The sequence below is a fragment of the Hypanus sabinus genome, chromosome 21, assembly GCF_030144855.1.
Source record: "Hypanus sabinus isolate sHypSab1 chromosome 21, sHypSab1.hap1, whole genome shotgun sequence".
NCBI classification, from domain to species: domain Eukaryota; kingdom Metazoa; phylum Chordata; class Chondrichthyes; order Myliobatiformes; family Dasyatidae; genus Hypanus; species Hypanus sabinus.
In genome coordinates, this window is record NC_082726.1 from 48,535,142 (window position 1) to 48,552,467 (window position 17,326).

The window sequence follows — 17,326 nt, forward strand, 5'->3', positions numbered from 1 at the left end:
TCTCCAATGAGACCTGCTGAACAATTGTCTTAGTGTCTCTTCACTGAAGAGCAAAAAGCTGCAGAGACTGGAACTCTGAGAAAAACAGGAAGCAGGGCAGGCAGCATCTGTGAAGGGAGAAATAGTTCTAACGTTTCAGGATGTTGACTTTTTTGTGCTTTTCTTTTGCCCACTTAAATCATTTATTTTCTCCATGCTTGTGCCAACTATCCAGAAAACAGTCTGCCTGCAGGCATCAGCCAGAGCTTCTCAAAGGCACGTAGAGTCGTTGAGCACTACAGCACAGAGACCCTTCAAACCTTCTAATCAATACTGAACTGTTATTCTGTCTAGTCCCATCTGGACCACAGCCTTCCATATTCTTCCCATTCATGTATTTACCCAAATGACTTTTAAATGTTGCAATCAAGCCGGCTGGCAGCTGGCTGATAAGTAGTTAGCTACTATACTTAGTCCATCTGCCCCAACTTTGTCCCGAGACGATGCCTGTCAGTTGAGGGGGGTGTGGATTAATGACACGTTTGTGGGAAGTGCAATCTTCAGAGAAAATGCAGTACAGTTGACAAATAAACTGTAAGGGTCACAGCAAGTTCAGTTGAGAGTTAAAGGGTTAATCTTACCATAATCATCTCCAAGGATCATTAACTTGTTTTGATGAAGAGGCTTGTGATTTCCTGAGATCCCAAGAATAATGCTGTCTGGAAATTAGCTCCTGGTAAGGTCAGCCACAGCAGTAAGGTCAAGGGGGGAGGTTTCGGACAAAGAGCAAACCAACTAAGATCTCAGTGGTAGAACTGGCAGAAGATGGTAACACATCATAAGGTCAGTGAAGGTGGAGGAAGGCTGCAGCAGTGAAGGGTACTTAGTCATCTTGCACTCCATGCCACTGGGTCCTGACTCAGTCAAGCACCTTGTGGTGGCTGCACATCAGTCAGCCTCCCCACATTAAACAAAATAATGCACAGGCATTCTCCTCTGAGGGAATCCATCCCTGACTATACCATTTGCCTTCCTAACTGCTAGACCTGCATGTTGGCTTACAGTGACATGTACAAGAACCCCCAAGTCCTTTTCAGCATCAATATTTCCTAATCTCTCACCCTTAGAAATAAATCAGCTTTTGTTCCAAAGTGAATAACCCTGCATCTCTCCACATTTGCTCAATCTGTCATGCTGTTTCTCGCTCATTTAATCTTGTCTGTATCCCCTTAAAGCCACTTCTGCATGCTCAACGCTACTCAAAATCCTACTTGGTTGCACATCATCAGCAAAATGGGATTGCAATTGGGGATCACACTAAAAGCAACAGTTAGTGAATTAACAATTTGAAATCACTTTGTATTTGATGGTAAAGCAAATGTGGAGTTTGGAATATTCTTCCAGTAACTAAGCAGCCCCTTTTGAATGGAGCTACACTAACGTAGTTTGTGGAGGAAATTGGGAAGGTAGTGAAATTCGTAGAAATATTAACACTGTTGCTTAATATTTATTATAAGAAATCGCACTTTTCCACCGATTGTCAAAGCAGTTGTTGATGTAGCCAGCTTAATGGGTCACATGGGGTTATGTGGGGCTTTACTATCATGACAATTTTCTTCATTTGCTTCCTTTTATCTGATAGGTAATTATCACAGTAGAAGATAAGAATGATAACAGCCCTGTGTTTGACGCGAGTTCCGATTCCTCAGTGGAGATACAGGAGGATGCTCCCATTGGCAAGCGGGTAGCTGTCGTCTCTGCACGGGATCTGGATTCTAAGCAGAATGGACTGGTATGAACAGCTGATTTCCAGTAATGCAAAAACATTTCCTTCTGGATTAAAATTTCCACACACCATTTGTTTCTGGACATTGCTAGGTGAATAAGCAACTGCCAAACCAAAGAAACACCAGAAGTGTAGCAATTAATAGTTTATTTTTGACATTGAAATCCATCTCATTTGCACTCAGTCAGGTTATTAGATAAACTCTTGAACCATGACCTAGGCTTAAGGCTACTCCTGAAGGATACCACAGAAGGTTGGTTATTAATAATATTGAAGACTAATTCTAAGCTAAGATAGCTAAGTGGTATTCCTCATCCTTATCTACTTTTCCAAATCAAAGCAGATCTACAGAAAGCAGTGCTCCCAGGAAATGTCAAGTGCTATTTAACAGATTGTTTGAGCATTTGTTTCCATTTCCACCATGTGAAGACAGTTTTGTCTTTATCTACACTACAGGTTAATTTCACTATTCTGTCTGGAAATACTAATGGAGCATTTCGGATTAGCACTACGAACAGAAGTCGTGGAGAGATCTACCTTGCTAAACACCTGGACAGAGAACAAACTGCCAGACATGTATTAACAGTAAGTTCACTGGATATCAATGCGTATTTGTTTAGTTAACCTGGAAATGCAACTGCAATCAGTTATGTAATTGGTTGTTGTCCAGTTTACTAAAGCTTTACACTGATTCTCAGACTCAGAGACTGAATCACAATTCAATGGCATAAGCTCTTTCTGTATCTATTCTCTGAATTTTGGCACACACCTTTTGCAAGGATTTGCTGAATTTTGTGTGTCCTATTGCAAAGATGAATATATAAAGGAAAGAGAAACAAAAGTTTTAGTTCATTCTCTCTCTATCTCTGTTTCCTCTCTGTCTCATCTCTCTCTCCTCTGTCTCATCTCTCTCTCCTCTCTGTCTCATCTCTCTCTCATCTGTCTCTCCAATCTGTCTCATCTCTCTCTCTCTCTGTCTCATCTCTCTCTCCTCTCTCTCTCCTCTGTCTCATCTCTCTCTCCTCTCTGTCTCAACTCTCTCTCCTCTCTGTCTCATCTCTCTCTCCCCCTCTCTCTCATTCTCTCCTTTCCCACTCTCCTTCTCTCTCCCTCTCTTCCCCCTTCCTCTCTCTCTCCTTCTCTCTCTCTTCTCTCACTCTCTCCACTCCTCTCCTCCCCTCCCCTCTCCTCTCTCTTCTCTATCCCTCTTTATCTCCTAACATCATGTTCATTTCCAGGCGAACCCACGTACATTATTTATTTTTTATTTAGAGATACAGCACAATAAAAGGCCCTTCTGGCAAACAAGCCCATTTATACCCATGTGACCAATTAACCTACTAAACCCTGCATCTTCAGAATGTGGAAGGAAACCGGAGCACATGAAGGAGATCCACATTGTCAAAGGGAGAATATATAAACTCCTTACATACAGAGACAGGGATTGAATGCTGATCACTGATGCTGTAATAACGTTATGCTCCACTCTGCGACCCTTCTTCCCACTTTACAGCCAATGAAGAAATTCAGATGTATTTACTGTGATAATATAGGAAGAGCATCAATTGATTTGTAGACGAACAACAATACAATAATGACCAGGTTATCTATTTCTTTTAATGATAATAACTGAAGGATAAATATTGGCTGTGGCACCAAGGAGAGCTCCTTGATCTTTTGTAAAATAATGCCAATGGATCTTCTGTATCCACCTAAAAGAGCACAGCAAGTCCTCATTATCTGCAAGGAACAAGCGTTGCAGAGGAGTAGAGCCGTAGAACACTACAGCACCAGGTCTTTTGGTCCATACCAAACTATTATTCTACCAAGTCCCATCGACCCGCACCTGGAGGATAAGCCTCTATACCACTCCCATCTATACACTTATCCAAGCTTTTCTTAAGACATTAGATCTGAATTAGGCCATTTGGCACATTGCGTCTGCTCAGCCATTCCAAGGCTGTCAAGACTATTGCCAGTCATGGGTTACATTTTCCCTCGACTGTCGACAGCCTTAAAAAAGAAAGTGTCCTTTTACATTCTTGTTGGCATGGGGATGCAGCTTACTGCACCTATCATCCACGAGCCTTTGTCCCACCCCTTTTCTCCATCTAGTTCAGTCTACTCATTGTCCCCTCCTAATCTGGTTCCACATCATCCCCTAGCCTCCATACACACTGCCTTAAACAGAAAACCTGTGCTCTTCCCTCTCAGTACTGATGCCAACCCAAAGCATCTGTTTACACCTTTTGCCTCCAGAGATAGTTTTCAGCCACAGTGTTCAGGCAAGACCCTCTGCATGCCTCATTGGAACTCAGAGTCCCTCCTCTGACTGGACAGCAGTGGTAGAGCGAGGGATACGCCAGGTTGTGAGGTTGACAGCGGTGTACGCTTCCCCTGCTGCAGTTAGTCCACAGAGTCTTGTGGATGCCTGGCTTTAAGCTGCCTGATCTGTTCTGAGACCGTCTCAATGAACCTGTCAGCAGTGCCTTGCCATATACAACGAAGATGTCCAAGGCAAAATTCCTTTCAGCTAGAGAGAGTCATAGAATATTAGAACAAAAATTAGATAACTAGAAAAACTCAGTGGGTCAAACAGCATATATGGATGCAAAAGCTGCTGTTGTTGCTTCAGGTTGAGAACGTGTCAGGAATAAGGGGGAAGTAGAAAGATTAGCAATATGTAGCGTACAGGTTCTGGGTGGGACAGATGCTTGACCTACTGAGTTCTTCCAATGTTGTGCCTTTCATTCCACTATCCAGCATCTGCAGCCTCTTGTCATCACAGGCTTTTATTCTGATTTTCCAACTATTGGAATTGGTTTATTATTGTCACGTTTACTGAGGTACAGTGAAAAGCTTTTCTTGTGTACTGTTTGTACAGATCAATGGAGTAAGTGCAAGATAAACCATAACAGAATGTGGATAACATGCAGTGCAGATAGACAATAAGTTGCAAGATCATAACAAGATGGAGCCCAACTTATCATCATAGGGAAACATTCAGTAGTCTTATAACAGTGGGTAGAGACTGTCCTCGAGCTTGGTGGTATGTGCTTTCAGGCTTTTATATCCTCTGCCTGATGAGAGAGGGGAGAAGAGAGAATGTCTGGAGTGAGTGGGATCTTTGATTATGTTAGCTGCTTTACTGAGGCATGCTCTGTGGCCTCTGAGGGGAAGCTTGTTTCTGAGATAGGCTGAGCTGTGTCCACAACCTGCACTTTCTTGCAGTCACGTATCGAGCAGTTACTATCCAAAACGTCGATGCATCCAGATAGGATGCTTTCTGTGCTGCATTAATAAAATGTTGATAAGGGTTGTCAGAAACATGCCAAATAGGTAGTAACATAGAAAACCTACAGCCAATACAGGCCCTTCAGCCCACAATGCTGTGCCAAACATATACTTACTTTAGAGATTACCCATAGCCTTCTGTTTTTCTAATGTATCAACATCTTTGGAATTCTTTATCCCAGATGGACTGTGGAGTCTCAATCATTGTATACAAACCTAATATGGATAGGTTAACAAAGGAAATTGTGGGATCTAGGGATCGGAAGAAAAGTAATTTTCATTAGACATGGAGAATATAGCACTTTGGAGGTGTTTCACATCCTAGTCTTGCTCTTAATTTTTCTGTTCTAATATTTACTCCAGTTCCTTGTAAAACCCTGGTTTCCTCGGCTGAGTAAGTCTAGGAAAAACACTCTCTGGTCCTGCCAAACTCATGAGACTGAGACGGCTCTCCGACTCCAAACCCCGGTTTGTGTAGATACTGTGTCATTTGCTACCCTGTTACAAATTAGTGCCACAAAATAACAGACAGTACACTGCATACAATTAAAGGAATTATATCTATGAATCTAAACTTAACTAAAGGGTCAGTAAAAAAAAAAGAAAAGGGCCATTCTAATTAAACAGTCAAATGTGCACAAATTGGGGCTCATCCTGAACTTGCCTGTCAGTGTGAGAGCACAGGCTTACAACATTGCTCGCGATTCATCGTGATCCAACAAACAGGTCTCTCACCAGGCCATTTCCTACGACCGGTTCTCCCCAGTGTCTTCTCTCGCCATCTCCCGCTGAATAAAAGCCCCAAGCCCGACCTTAGTGTCCCTCACTAGAGAAACCTTCCCTCAGTTCTACCATCCTAATTGGATGGCACACATTTCTCCTCATTCCTTATCTTCAACAGTAACCCAAACTGAAAACAGAGCAGACTGCTCTTGCAGAACTGCTAGATAAAATAAAATACATATGACATACAACGTAACAACAATACATACAACATAACAGTGAAAGTATGAACCAGGGCATTACACTTGCAAGATGACAGTAGGCAAGCAGAAAAAGTTTGTAATTAAGGTGATATAAAAGTGATAGAGTCTGGTGCAGACATCTGACAGCAAACAGAATCTATGAAGCTTCAGAACTGATGTATTATTTGCTTTCAGGTTCAGGCCTTTGACAATGGGGTGCCACCACGCAAGACAAATCATGTGATTACTATTACGGCTGTGGATGTCAATGACAATGCCCCAGTTATCATGAACCCTGGCAGCTACAACATCAGCATTTATGAGGTAAAGTACCTGGTCTTCTCCACTGGATTCTCTGAAAGAAAAAAAATCAGCTGTAGATGAAAGAAGTTGTTGAGTTTGTGGGATTCAAAGATCTTAAAGTTTTTGAATTTGAAAAATAGAACAAGATTATTATTGCAGTATGTAAGAAGGGCTTGCACAATCTTAGGAAGTGTAGTCACTCTCATGATGCAATAACTGGAATAATCTGCACACAGCAATATTCCTCAGAGCAATGTAATAACCAAAGTTCAAGAACCCATTAACACAAAAGAACATCAAATACCCAATGTTCAGAGAAAAAAGTACAAACAAAGAAAGTAAGCAAATAGCATTCAGAACTCAAGTTCACAAAAGCGAGACCACACTGTGATATTTGCTGGCCACAGCCACAGTTCAGTGCAGAGATAAGTAAGCTTCACGAAACAGCAGGTTAATCACTTGTTAATCAGCACTGTTATAGATTGAGGTGTAAACATTGAGCAAGACAATGGAGACATCTCAAGTGTTCAGTTTTTCATTGTATATGAAATTGACTCCTCTACTGACAATGATGAGGCCATGCTCAGACTGAAGGAGCAACGTCTCCTATCCTGTCTGGGTAGCCTCCAACTGGTCGGCATGAACATCAATTTCTCTAACTCCCCCTTCTCTCTTCTTCCATTCCCCATTCTGGCTTTCCTGTTACCTCTCTCTTCTCCTCACCTGGTGATCATCTCCCTTTGGTGCCCCTCCTCCTTCCCTTTCACCCATGGTCCACTCTCCTCTCTTACCAAATTTCTTTTTCTTCAGTATTTTACCTTTTCCAACCATCACATCCCATCTTCTCACTTCATCTCCTCCTCCACCACCACCCACCTAACTTTCCATTCACTTGCCTTCACTTCCATTTATTACCTCCCAGCTTGTACTCCTTCCCCTCACCCCCACCTTCATATTCTCTCTTCCTCCCATTCCTTTCCAGTCCTGATGAAGTGTCTTGGCTGGAAACATCAACTCTTTATTCCTATCTATAAATGCAGTCTGACTGCTTAATTCCTCCAGCATTTTGTATGTGTTCATGTAGTGGAACATGAACCAGACACAAAAGTGCAAGCATCCTCACAAAGGAATATCCTCACATCAGCCATTACTGTTCTGTTTGGTGCAGCATCCTCTCACAATATATGAAAACAGCAGTGAACTGATAGGAAAGCTGAAAAGGTCAGTGGCTGCAGTCTACCATCACTGCAGGACCTGTACGTGTCCAGGACAAAGAAGCAGGCAGGAAAAATCATTGCAGACATTAACCCCTAAGGAATCTGCCTTTTCCAAAGCTTCCTTCTGCCATCGTAAAAGTTTCCTCCCCCAGGCAATTAATCTGATTAACCATTCTAGTTAACTACCCCCACCCCTTGTACCTATTACCCCAGTCACTGCAATGTAAACACTTGAAACCACTTTTTAATAATGCTGTTAACATTGTAAATACATGCCGGTATTTATGTATTTATGCATATTTTATTCCACATCCATCCTTTAACCTCTAACTTTATTTTCCATATAATTCTTTATTCTTATAATTGTTGCATGTTGTTTTTTTGTTGTTGTATGTCATGCCAAGACAGCAAAGCAAGTTCCTAGAGCGTGTAAATGTATATGGTGAATAAAGTTGATCTTTAATCTTAACTGTTGAGATGTGATGGTCATTTGGACAAAAATATCTTGTTTTCATTTACTCCATCTGTACACAGATATTTCTTGTGAATTGGTGTGTCTCTCTTACTTATATCTCAGTGACCACTTTGTTAGGCACACCTGACACCTGCTCATTTTGCAGGTATCGAATCAGCCAATCAGGTGGCAGCAACTCAATGCATAAAAGCATGTGGACATGGTCAAGAGGTTTAGTTGTTGTTCAGACCAAACATCAGAATGGAGAAGAAATGTGATCTAAGTGACTTTGTCCATGGAGTGATTGTTGGTGCCAAATAGGGTGGTTTGAGTATCTCTGAAACCAGTGACCTCCTGGGATTTTCACAAACAGTAGTCTCTAGAGTTTATAGAGAATGGTTTAAAAAGCAATTATCTTTTTTGTTAATCCAGTGAGCAGCAGTTCCTGTGGATAAAAATGCCTTATTAATGAGACAGGTTAGAGGACAATGGCCGGGCTGGTTCAGACTGACAGGAAGTCAAAAGCAACTCATCTCTGAAGAGTAGCAGAAGAGCCTTTCTGAGGGTACAACACATCAAACCTTCAAGTGGATGGGTTACAGCAGCAGAAGGCCACTACAGAAGTTACCTAATTAAGTGGTCACTAAGTGTAAAGCACAGAAGGAGCATTTTGGCCCATGTTGTTCAGGCTGGCTTGCAAAAGAACAAACCTATCAGTTGTATTCCCCTCTTATCTCTCATTAGCTGTGTGTGCAACTTATTCTCTCTTGTACATCCACCAATGACATTTTCCTACTTGTCTATAGCCATTTAACCAATGTAGCATATCTTTGAGTATGGGATCACCCAGTAGGATCCCACATGATCACAGAGAGAACATGCAAACTCCATACAAACTGGTTCCATCTAGCTAAGAGTTGAAGTTAAAAGTAAATTTATTTTCACAGTACATATATGTCACTATATAGTACTCTGAGATTTATTTCTTGCAAGCATTCACGGTAGAAAAAAGAAATACAATAGAATTAATGAAAACTACACAAAGACTGACAAACCAATGTGCAAAAGAGGACAAACTGCAAATTCAAAAAAATATATAATAATAAATAAGTAAATAAATAATACTAACAGCATGTAGAATAACTGAAAATGAGACCATAGACTGAGGAATCAGTTCCGTGTTGAGATGAGTGAAGTTATCTATGCTGCACGACCTGCAAATATGGCAGCAAATACAAACGTACTTGGTTTCTCAGAATATGTGGTTAGCTGAACCTAGCATGTTTTCAAGGTAAATGTCCTATTCAGAATGAGCTGCTTATTTGGATGAGTTGCTAGAGCAGATGGTGTAGGCACATACCTTTACAACATTCCAAAGGCAATTGGGCGGATACTTGGATAGGAAATGAGCAGAGGGATACGGGCATATTGCAAGCAAATAAATTGGCATACACAGGCATCACGGTTGGCGTGGATAACTTGGGGTGTAAGGACCCATTGCTGTGCCATATGTTTCTATGATTCTATGAAAAGCAGAAATTTATTAAAGTGTTGTAGATAATTGGTTTGTTAGTGATAGTAAGGGCAGGCTAGCAGAGCGAATTGAAAAGTATAAATCAGAAAAAAGACCATGTAGAGATTGGTTTTCAGATTTAAAATTTGTGGTTGCTCCATTTGAGGTAAGAGATGGCATCGTGAGAAAGACCTTAGGACTCTGCAATTGAGGTATTAATAAACTACCTAATTAAAACCTCTGGATTTCCTCAAATATTTGAATAATCTAGAATAAACTTGTTGGAAAATCCCACCTACTTCAATCGTTGTCCTTTAAGGACCTTGTCTTACCTGACTCTGACTCCAGCCATGCCAGATCCTGCAGAGTATGTGTTGGCATTGCCAGCAACATCCAGATCTAATGGAATGAAAAAATGAGTAAATCACCAAGTTTTGCGATCAAATGGAAAGGCACAACCTGTTAGTTTGGTGCATACTTAACTTCACACTTTGTCAGGTCTTTTTCACATAAGCATGTACATAATTTGATCTACAGTTTCCATCCTAAACTTCACACCTCTCTAGAGTAGTTCAAGCATTGACAAGTTATGTGCACCACAAAACTATTTACATATTTAATATTATGCATGCTGTTAAAGGGCAACAGTTATAGATTAGAAAAGTGTTCTCCTTAAAGAAGGGATAAAGATATTGTTTTGAGGACTGGAACCTTTCCACTATTCCTATCCATGCGCACGTTGTGCATTGATCAGGAGTTAAGTTCTATTATGAATAGAATGAGACAATGACTTCTGGGTGTCCTTAACCCTTAATATCTGATTCATCTTCCATTTCCATTCCCCACTCCTTACCTGCCCATTTTTGTGACTACGCTGTGGGCATTTGCTGGTGACTTTGGTTTGTGGTTTAAGGTTTGGTTCCAACCTCAGATGCAAAATTACTGTTACGTCTTGAGGCTAAAAGAGTACATGATTTTTTCTTTTGATATCGCAGAAATGAAGGGATGACCTTAAAACATGCTTATCAGTAGTATAAAATGTATCAGTGATCAAACAGGAAGGGGCAGAACCTTTTCCAGTCCTGATGAAGGGTCTTGGTCCAAAACATCAACTGCTTATCCTCCACAGATGTTGTCTGACCTACTGAATTTTTCCAGCATTGAGTATGTGTTGTTCAATGTCACTCTATTGTTCTGCCTTTCATTTTCACTAAGGTAGAATCCTCTAACTCGCCAGCTAACAACATTGTGTGTAACTTCACCGCATATGATAACAGCAGTTCAAAACTGCTCACCAGCTCCTTCTTATGAACATTTGAAGAGAGGCAATAATGAGGCTTCACTAGAGGGGATTAATTTACATATACATCCCCCTTTTAATTCATTCCATTTGAGCCATTGTGTAGTGGGGCAGTAGTTAATGCATTTAGCTGTAAGAATCAGAATTCAGTGCTCACTTTAATTGCTCCTTGAAAGGAGTTTGCATGCTCTATCTAACTGGGTGAGTTTCCTCCAAATGCTCCGGTTTCGGCCTCTTTGTAAAGATGATTACGCAGGTTAGTTGACCTCTGTAAATTACCCCGAGTACAAGCAGACGGCAAAAGGATCAAAGCAGTTGATGGGCATGTGATAGAGAATAAGAGACAGGGCTGCAGGGGAGAGAGTAAGGAAAATGGGACTGAGGGGATTGCTCTGCTGGGAGCCCACAGGACCCACTGTGTCATTAAGTAACCATGTATTTCATTTGGACAGTGTCAGCCACATATAATCCCTCACTATATCCCACACAACAGTGTTATTAGCTTGTGAGTTCTAAAGTTTATTGTGACGTGCACAGGTACACTGAAAAACTTACTTGCAACAGAATCTCAGGCACATAGCATTATATAAGCAGCATTCATGAAACCATAAAACCATACAATAATGGAACAGAATTAGGCCATTTGATCTATTGAGTTTACCCCACCATTTCATTATGGCTGATCCATTTCCCTCTTGTTCCCAATCTACAAGAGAATTCACATAATAAGCAAGTTAAATATAAATTAATCAGAGTTTTACAAGAAAATTCCAAATCCATTTAGTTCAAGTGATCAGAATGGTCATAGTGTTGTTAAACTGTTGCAGTAATTAGGGTTTTAATATTTGGTTCAACAACAAAATGGTTGAAGGAACCGTTCTTGAACCTGGTGCAGTGGGATTTCATGCTTCTGTATCTCCAGTCCCATGATAGCTGTGAAAAGCAGACCATAACCCAGCAGGAGGGGATCTTTGACAAAGGATGTTGCCTCCGTTACATACTACCGATGGTAGAGAGGGATATGCTGTGCGGATTCCACTACCCTTTGCACTTTCTTATGCTAGTATGCTATGACAGTGCTGGAAACATGATGATACTCGTGGGCTGTCCCCTGCACATCTTCAGACTGTGTTGGTCATTGATGCAAAGGATGCATTTCACTGCATGTTTCGATATACAGAATCAGGTTTATTATCACTGGCATGTGACGTGAAATTTGGTAACTTAGCAGCAGCAGTTTAATGCAATACATAATATAGCAGAGAGAAAAAATAATAATAAATAAACAAGTAAATCAATTACATGTATTGAATAGATTAAAAAATGTGAAAAAAACCGAAATACTGTATATTTTTTAAAAAGTGAGTTAGTGTCAGGGGTTCAATGTCCATTTAGGAATCGGATGGCAGAGGGGAAAAAGCTGTTCCTGAATCGCTGAATGTGCACCTTCAGGCTTCTGTATCTCCTACCTGATGGTAACAGTGAGAAAAGGGCCCTGGGTGCTGAAGGTCCTTAATAATGGATGCTGCCCTTCTGAGACACCAGTCCCTGAAGATGTCCTTTGTACTTTGTAGGCTAGTACCCAAGATAGCGACGACTAGATTTACAACCTCCTGCAGCTTCTTTCAGTCCTGTGCAGTAGCTCCTCCATACCGTGATGCAGTGATGCAGCCTGACAGAATGCTCTCCATGGTACAACATATGAAAAATAAAGCTCATTTTAATCTTATGGAAGTAAAGTCTTGGATTTAGACCAATGACAGTGAAGGATTAACAATATTATTCCAAATCAGGATAATGTGCAACTTGGAGTTGAACCCATAGGTGACGATATTCCCTGCAGAATTTATCTTCGGTGATGAGAATCAGAATCAGATTCATTATCACTGCCATATGTCATGAAATTTGTTATCTTGCTGCAGCAATGTAGTGCAATACATAAAAAAAATAAGAAATATAAAAAATTAAGTACTGCAAAAATGAGATAGTTCTAATGAGTTCATGGTCCATTCAGAAACCTGATGGTGAAGAGGGAGAAGCTGCTCCTAAAATGTTAAGTATGTGTCTTCAAGGTCCTGATAGTAGCAATGAGAAGAGGGCGTAGAGCAGTGAGCTATACATGCATCCTTGAGGTGCACTTGTGTTGATTGCGTAGAGGCCATGGACTTGAGCAGTACTCTCAGAACAGCACACGTCAGTAACTGCAGTGCATTGTGTGGATTGTACGCATGTGGCCAAATTAAAGCATGGTGCAAGGACTTAATGACAATAGTGGTTAATGTGGTGTCATTAATCACATATTCATTAGAGGCAAGAGCTGCTTATGTAATTGTTACTCAAGTTCAAAATAAGTAAACCAGGAAACCAAACCTGAAACTGTATTGATGGAGCGCCGCATTGCTGGATGACATGCAAACGTACTGTTGTTGTTCCTTTTCACACCTTGCGGTGCATTTGGCGGCAACCTTGCCGTTCCTTTGGAATTCTTTGTCTGTTTTTTACAAGGCCAAGTTGCTAGCTTGATGCTCAACCCAACACGGTGTTACGTATCCCGTAACTGGAGAACTTACCAGCAAAGACAGAGAGGTCCGTTGAAGTCTGATGTCACTATTTTCAAACGTTTTTATTTATAAAGGGACACAAAAGTAAGGTTAATACATACATTCAGATAGTGCACATCGTCAACACTCAATCTAAAGCGCGGGTATATTAATCATCATCATTTTTAAGTGAGCTCTGCTGATGTCTAGGGGTTAATAGATTGTCCGTTGGAAATATAAAAGTCACTCAGAAGGCTGCCGGCCTCAGCCCTTTGAAAATCACTGGGTTTCACGTGGGGCGACCGAGAGAGAGAGATTGGGGAGAAGAGAAAGAACTTGCCGAGTCTTGATGAGGCTTCCGTGAAATCGAGGGGGAGCATTGGTTCCCTCTCCCCAATGTTAGTTAAAAGCGGTTTTCTGTGATTCCAGCCACAAATTCCAATCCCGGAATCTAACGCACGTGGTTTCCTTCAGAATGGCTTCCCGCTGCTGCGGGATCACTCTCTCGTGTCTTCTTGGTGCGTCTGAGGGGGCTGTCCCCCTGAGACTCTCCTTTATACTTCCCCACGGGGTCGCAGGTGTCAATCAGGTTGGGATGATGCAATCTCTCTCTCAACCAGCCCACCTTGCCCGAGGGCTTTTCACGTGGTCTCCATGAGACAATAGTCGCTGTCGTCTTATTCTGTATCCTGGGTGGGACGTGCAATTTAGCACATTTCTCTCTCTCTCTCTCCTACTGGGTCTACTGACCTCCCCCCCCCCCCCCCTTTCAACGGGTGCTCTTGCGATTCTCACAAAGGAGGGGGCTGGGATCATAACACCTCCCCTCTTAAAACGTTTTTACCAGCGGTTAAAACAGAGTGGTCCACAGTCTTACAGGAGTTTTGAATCTAACACAATACACAAGTTTTTCTTTTCACAGAATACTACCGTTATACATTCAAGTCAGTATCTAAATAGTTAACGATTACAGTGTCCCTTTCTTTAATATCTTAACATTGCGAACCGTACATCAGACTTCAATTCAATAACCACCAATTTATTTTTTTTCTTAAGCAACAAAACTAAGGAGGTGTGACCTTAGCTTAGGTGCATTTACAAAAGTTTACGCGAATACTAATCACTGAACCAAGTCACAAGGACGGATACCCCGTTCCCCTGAATCAGATACCTCAGACTTCTTCTGAGCTCCGTTACCAGGTTCAGCACAACGTGCATCCCCAACTTGGACACACTCAAACGGGACATTTGCCTCTTCCAGGCTTTCAACACCCGTACCTTTTTCAAATTCGAACTTCCCCCGATTCTCCCAGTTACTCTCTGGGCAGCTCCCCCCCCCAGGGAAGGCGCAACCCTGCGAGCTGAAACAACCTCCTCGGCCCTTTCAGCAGACTCCTTCGAGGCAAGGATACCCTTTCCATCTGGGACTGCCCTCACTTCATTATCGGGAACACCTTTAGAACTCTCTTCAAACAATTCTGCCAAACCAGACAGATCATCCATTTCCAACTCGGGACCTTTTAACAGCTTTATCTGTCTCTCATCTTTATTTCCTACCTTTAGGACCTTTCTCTTCACTAAGGGCAGATCTATCTCCTTTCCCTTACGTCCTTTCACTTTACTACTCTTCGTCTTACCACCCTCTAAACCCTCATGGCACAGGGTTATCAAAGACGTCTCGGCCAAATCAAAACTGGCCAGATTTAAACTGCTCTCGTTCACAGCTGTCTCTCTCGACATGCTGCGAGTGACTGCGCTGGTGAGATGGTCCTTGTGCGCTAGGGGCGGGGTCACCACACTCGCCGGTCACCAGGTCAGCAGCATGGCTGACCAAACCTTACCCCCTGCTAAGTCATTCCCCAGCAGGATGTCCACGTCAGCTCTCGGGAATTCTGAGGGCACCCTATTTCAACTGATCCATACACCAGCTCACAATCCAGAATGACCTTATATAAGGGCACCATTTCTATCCATTTATTTATTCCTTCCACCTTTACCATGCCCATTCCCCGACCAAATTCTAGTACCTTATGGCTAACCAGGGATAGTTCAGCGCCCGTATCCCTCCAGATTCGTACGGGAACTGGTGTGTCTCCCTCCGTCACAGACACGGTTCCGTGTGACAGACAGCTCCCAGAGCCTTCTCGTACTCTGTCTACCCTCAGCTCTCTGGTCGATTTGCTGATTACCACGGCACACCTGATAGGGACTGCGGCTTTCCCTTCCTCGGAGCAAAGCATCAAGATGCAACGTGCCCCCTCCTTTCCACAATTAAAACAGGTCAAACCCGGAACCTTCTGGTCGTCTTGCCTTTCCCCCTCAACCTTACCGCTAGCTCCCAGTGGAACCTCTGCCTCACTCGTCGGACTTTCCTGATCGTTCCCACGGTCTCTCTGGGGACCTTTATTCGAGGAAGTCTTTGTCTTGTGGGTTAGGACATATTCGTCCGCAAACCTAGCAAATTCTGACATGGACTTATCAGGCTTCTCATTCAAATACATCCGGATCTCCTCCGGAACACAACTTTTAAATTCCTCGATCAAAAGTAACTCCCTGAGATGCCCATAATCCTCGTCCACCCTTTCCGCGGTGCACCAATGGTCCAAGAGCACCCCCTTTTCATGGGCTAGCTCGGTATACGTTTGATTCCACCCTTTCCTTAAATTTCTAAACTTTTGTCTATAGGCCTCAGGTACCAATTCGTAAGTCCGGAGAATGGCCTCCTTTACCTCATCATAATTCTCCACTCCTCCCTCCTCCAGGGACATCGCCACATATGCTCGTTGGGACTTCCCCTTTAACACACTTTGTAACAATGCCACCCACTGCTCTTTTGACCACTTCTGATTTACTGCCACCTTTTCAAAAAGCAAGAAATAACTATCGACATCTGTCTCCTCGAACGGGGGCACCAATCTCAACTCCCTACTAACATTAAACCACTCTGCTTGGTCTAACCCTTGATCTCTTCGCTCGTTCTTCATCTTCTCAATTTCCCGGTCATGTTGCCTCTGTTTCTCTTTCTCGTTTGCTTCTATAGCTGAATTTCATGCTGTCTTTGCCTCTCCCTCTCTCTCTCAGCCGCTTCCAGCTCTTTTAACTTAATTTCATGTTCCAACTTTAATTTCTCCACCTCTAACTGAACCGTCCCACTTGATGGTACCTTTTCAGGGATATATCCCAATAACCTCAGCTTCAAACACCTTCTTCCCAATGTAATACTGGATTATGGCCCTTCATACCTCCTGCTTTTTCATGGACGACCTCACTTCTGTGAGGTTCAACCCCTTCGCTAAATTTAACAAGTCTGATTTGGTGGCTGCCTCTAGCGCCCCCACCGTCAGGTTTTCCATAAATTCACCCACGTCCATCTTTGCTGGTTTCCCGTCTGGCTACCCGCGTAACCAGATTCAAGTTTTGGACTACAAGCCCGATTCACTGGCCTCCCAATTTGGTGTCAAATCCCGAGACGAGAAACCCCAAGTTGTTACGTATCCCGTAACTGGATAACTTACCAGCAAAGACAGAGAGGTCCGTTAAGTCTGATGTCACTATTTTCAAACGTTTTTATTTATAAAGGGGCACAAAAGTAAGGTTAATACAAACATTCAGATAATGCACGTCGTCAATACTCAATCTAAAGCGCGGGTATAGTAATAATCATCATTAAGAAGTGAGCTCTACAGTTGTCTAGGGGTTAATAGATTGTCCGTTGGAAATATAAAAGTCACTCAGAAGGCTGCCGGCCTCAGCCCTTTGAAAATCGCTGGGTTTCAAGTGGGGCGACCGAGAGAGAGATTGGGGGAGAAGAGAAAGAACTTGCCGAGTCTTGATGAGGCTTCCGTGAAATCGGGGGAGCGTTGGTTCCCTCTCCCCGATGTTAGTTAAAAGCGGTTTTCTGTGATTCCAGCCACAAATTCCAATCCCGGAATCTAACGCACGTGGCTTCCTTCAGAATGGCTTCCCGCTGCTGCG

The 17,326-nt window shown here is 42.5% G+C and overlaps 2 protein-coding genes across 3 annotated transcripts in view; one reads left to right on the plus strand and one right to left on the minus strand.

The window, feature by feature from the left end:
- The window catches only part of cdh23 (cadherin-related 23), a 1,109,092-nt gene that overhangs the window by 826,144 nt on the left and 265,622 nt on the right, over positions 1–17,326 (plus strand). Inside the window, exons 34-36 of the mRNA XM_059946450.1 lie at positions 1,622–1,771; positions 2,222–2,350; positions 6,220–6,348. Of these exons, the coding sequence (XP_059802433.1) occupies positions 1,622–1,771; positions 2,222–2,350; positions 6,220–6,348 (408 nt within the window). The remainder of the gene's footprint in view (positions 1–1,621; positions 1,772–2,221; positions 2,351–6,219; positions 6,349–17,326) is intronic.
- LOC132379012 (uncharacterized) lies at positions 1,516–16,648 on the minus strand. Of its 2 annotated transcripts, none has more exons than XM_059946453.1 (4): positions 13,182–16,648; positions 9,844–9,910; positions 5,176–5,311; positions 1,516–1,754 (listed from the first exon to the last, which is right to left on the minus strand). In XM_059946453.1, exon 1 carries the CDS (start codon positions 16,333–16,335, stop codon positions 15,199–15,201), a length of 1,137 nt encoding a protein of 378 aa, XP_059802436.1. In that variant the 5' UTR covers positions 16,336–16,648; the 3' UTR covers positions 1,516–1,754; positions 5,176–5,311; positions 9,844–9,910; positions 13,182–15,198. The 2 variants fall into 2 exon arrangements, with proteins under 2 accessions (XP_059802436.1, XP_059802435.1); XM_059946452.1 differs by lacking the exon at positions 1,516–1,754 and adding an exon at positions 2,390–4,298.

Bases quoted from the DNA above. Each gene is read 5' to 3' on its own strand.
- LOC132379012 (XM_059946453.1), bottom strand. From the start codon at position 16,335: ATGAAGAACGAGCGAAGAGATCAAGGGTTAGACCAAGCAGAGTGGTTT.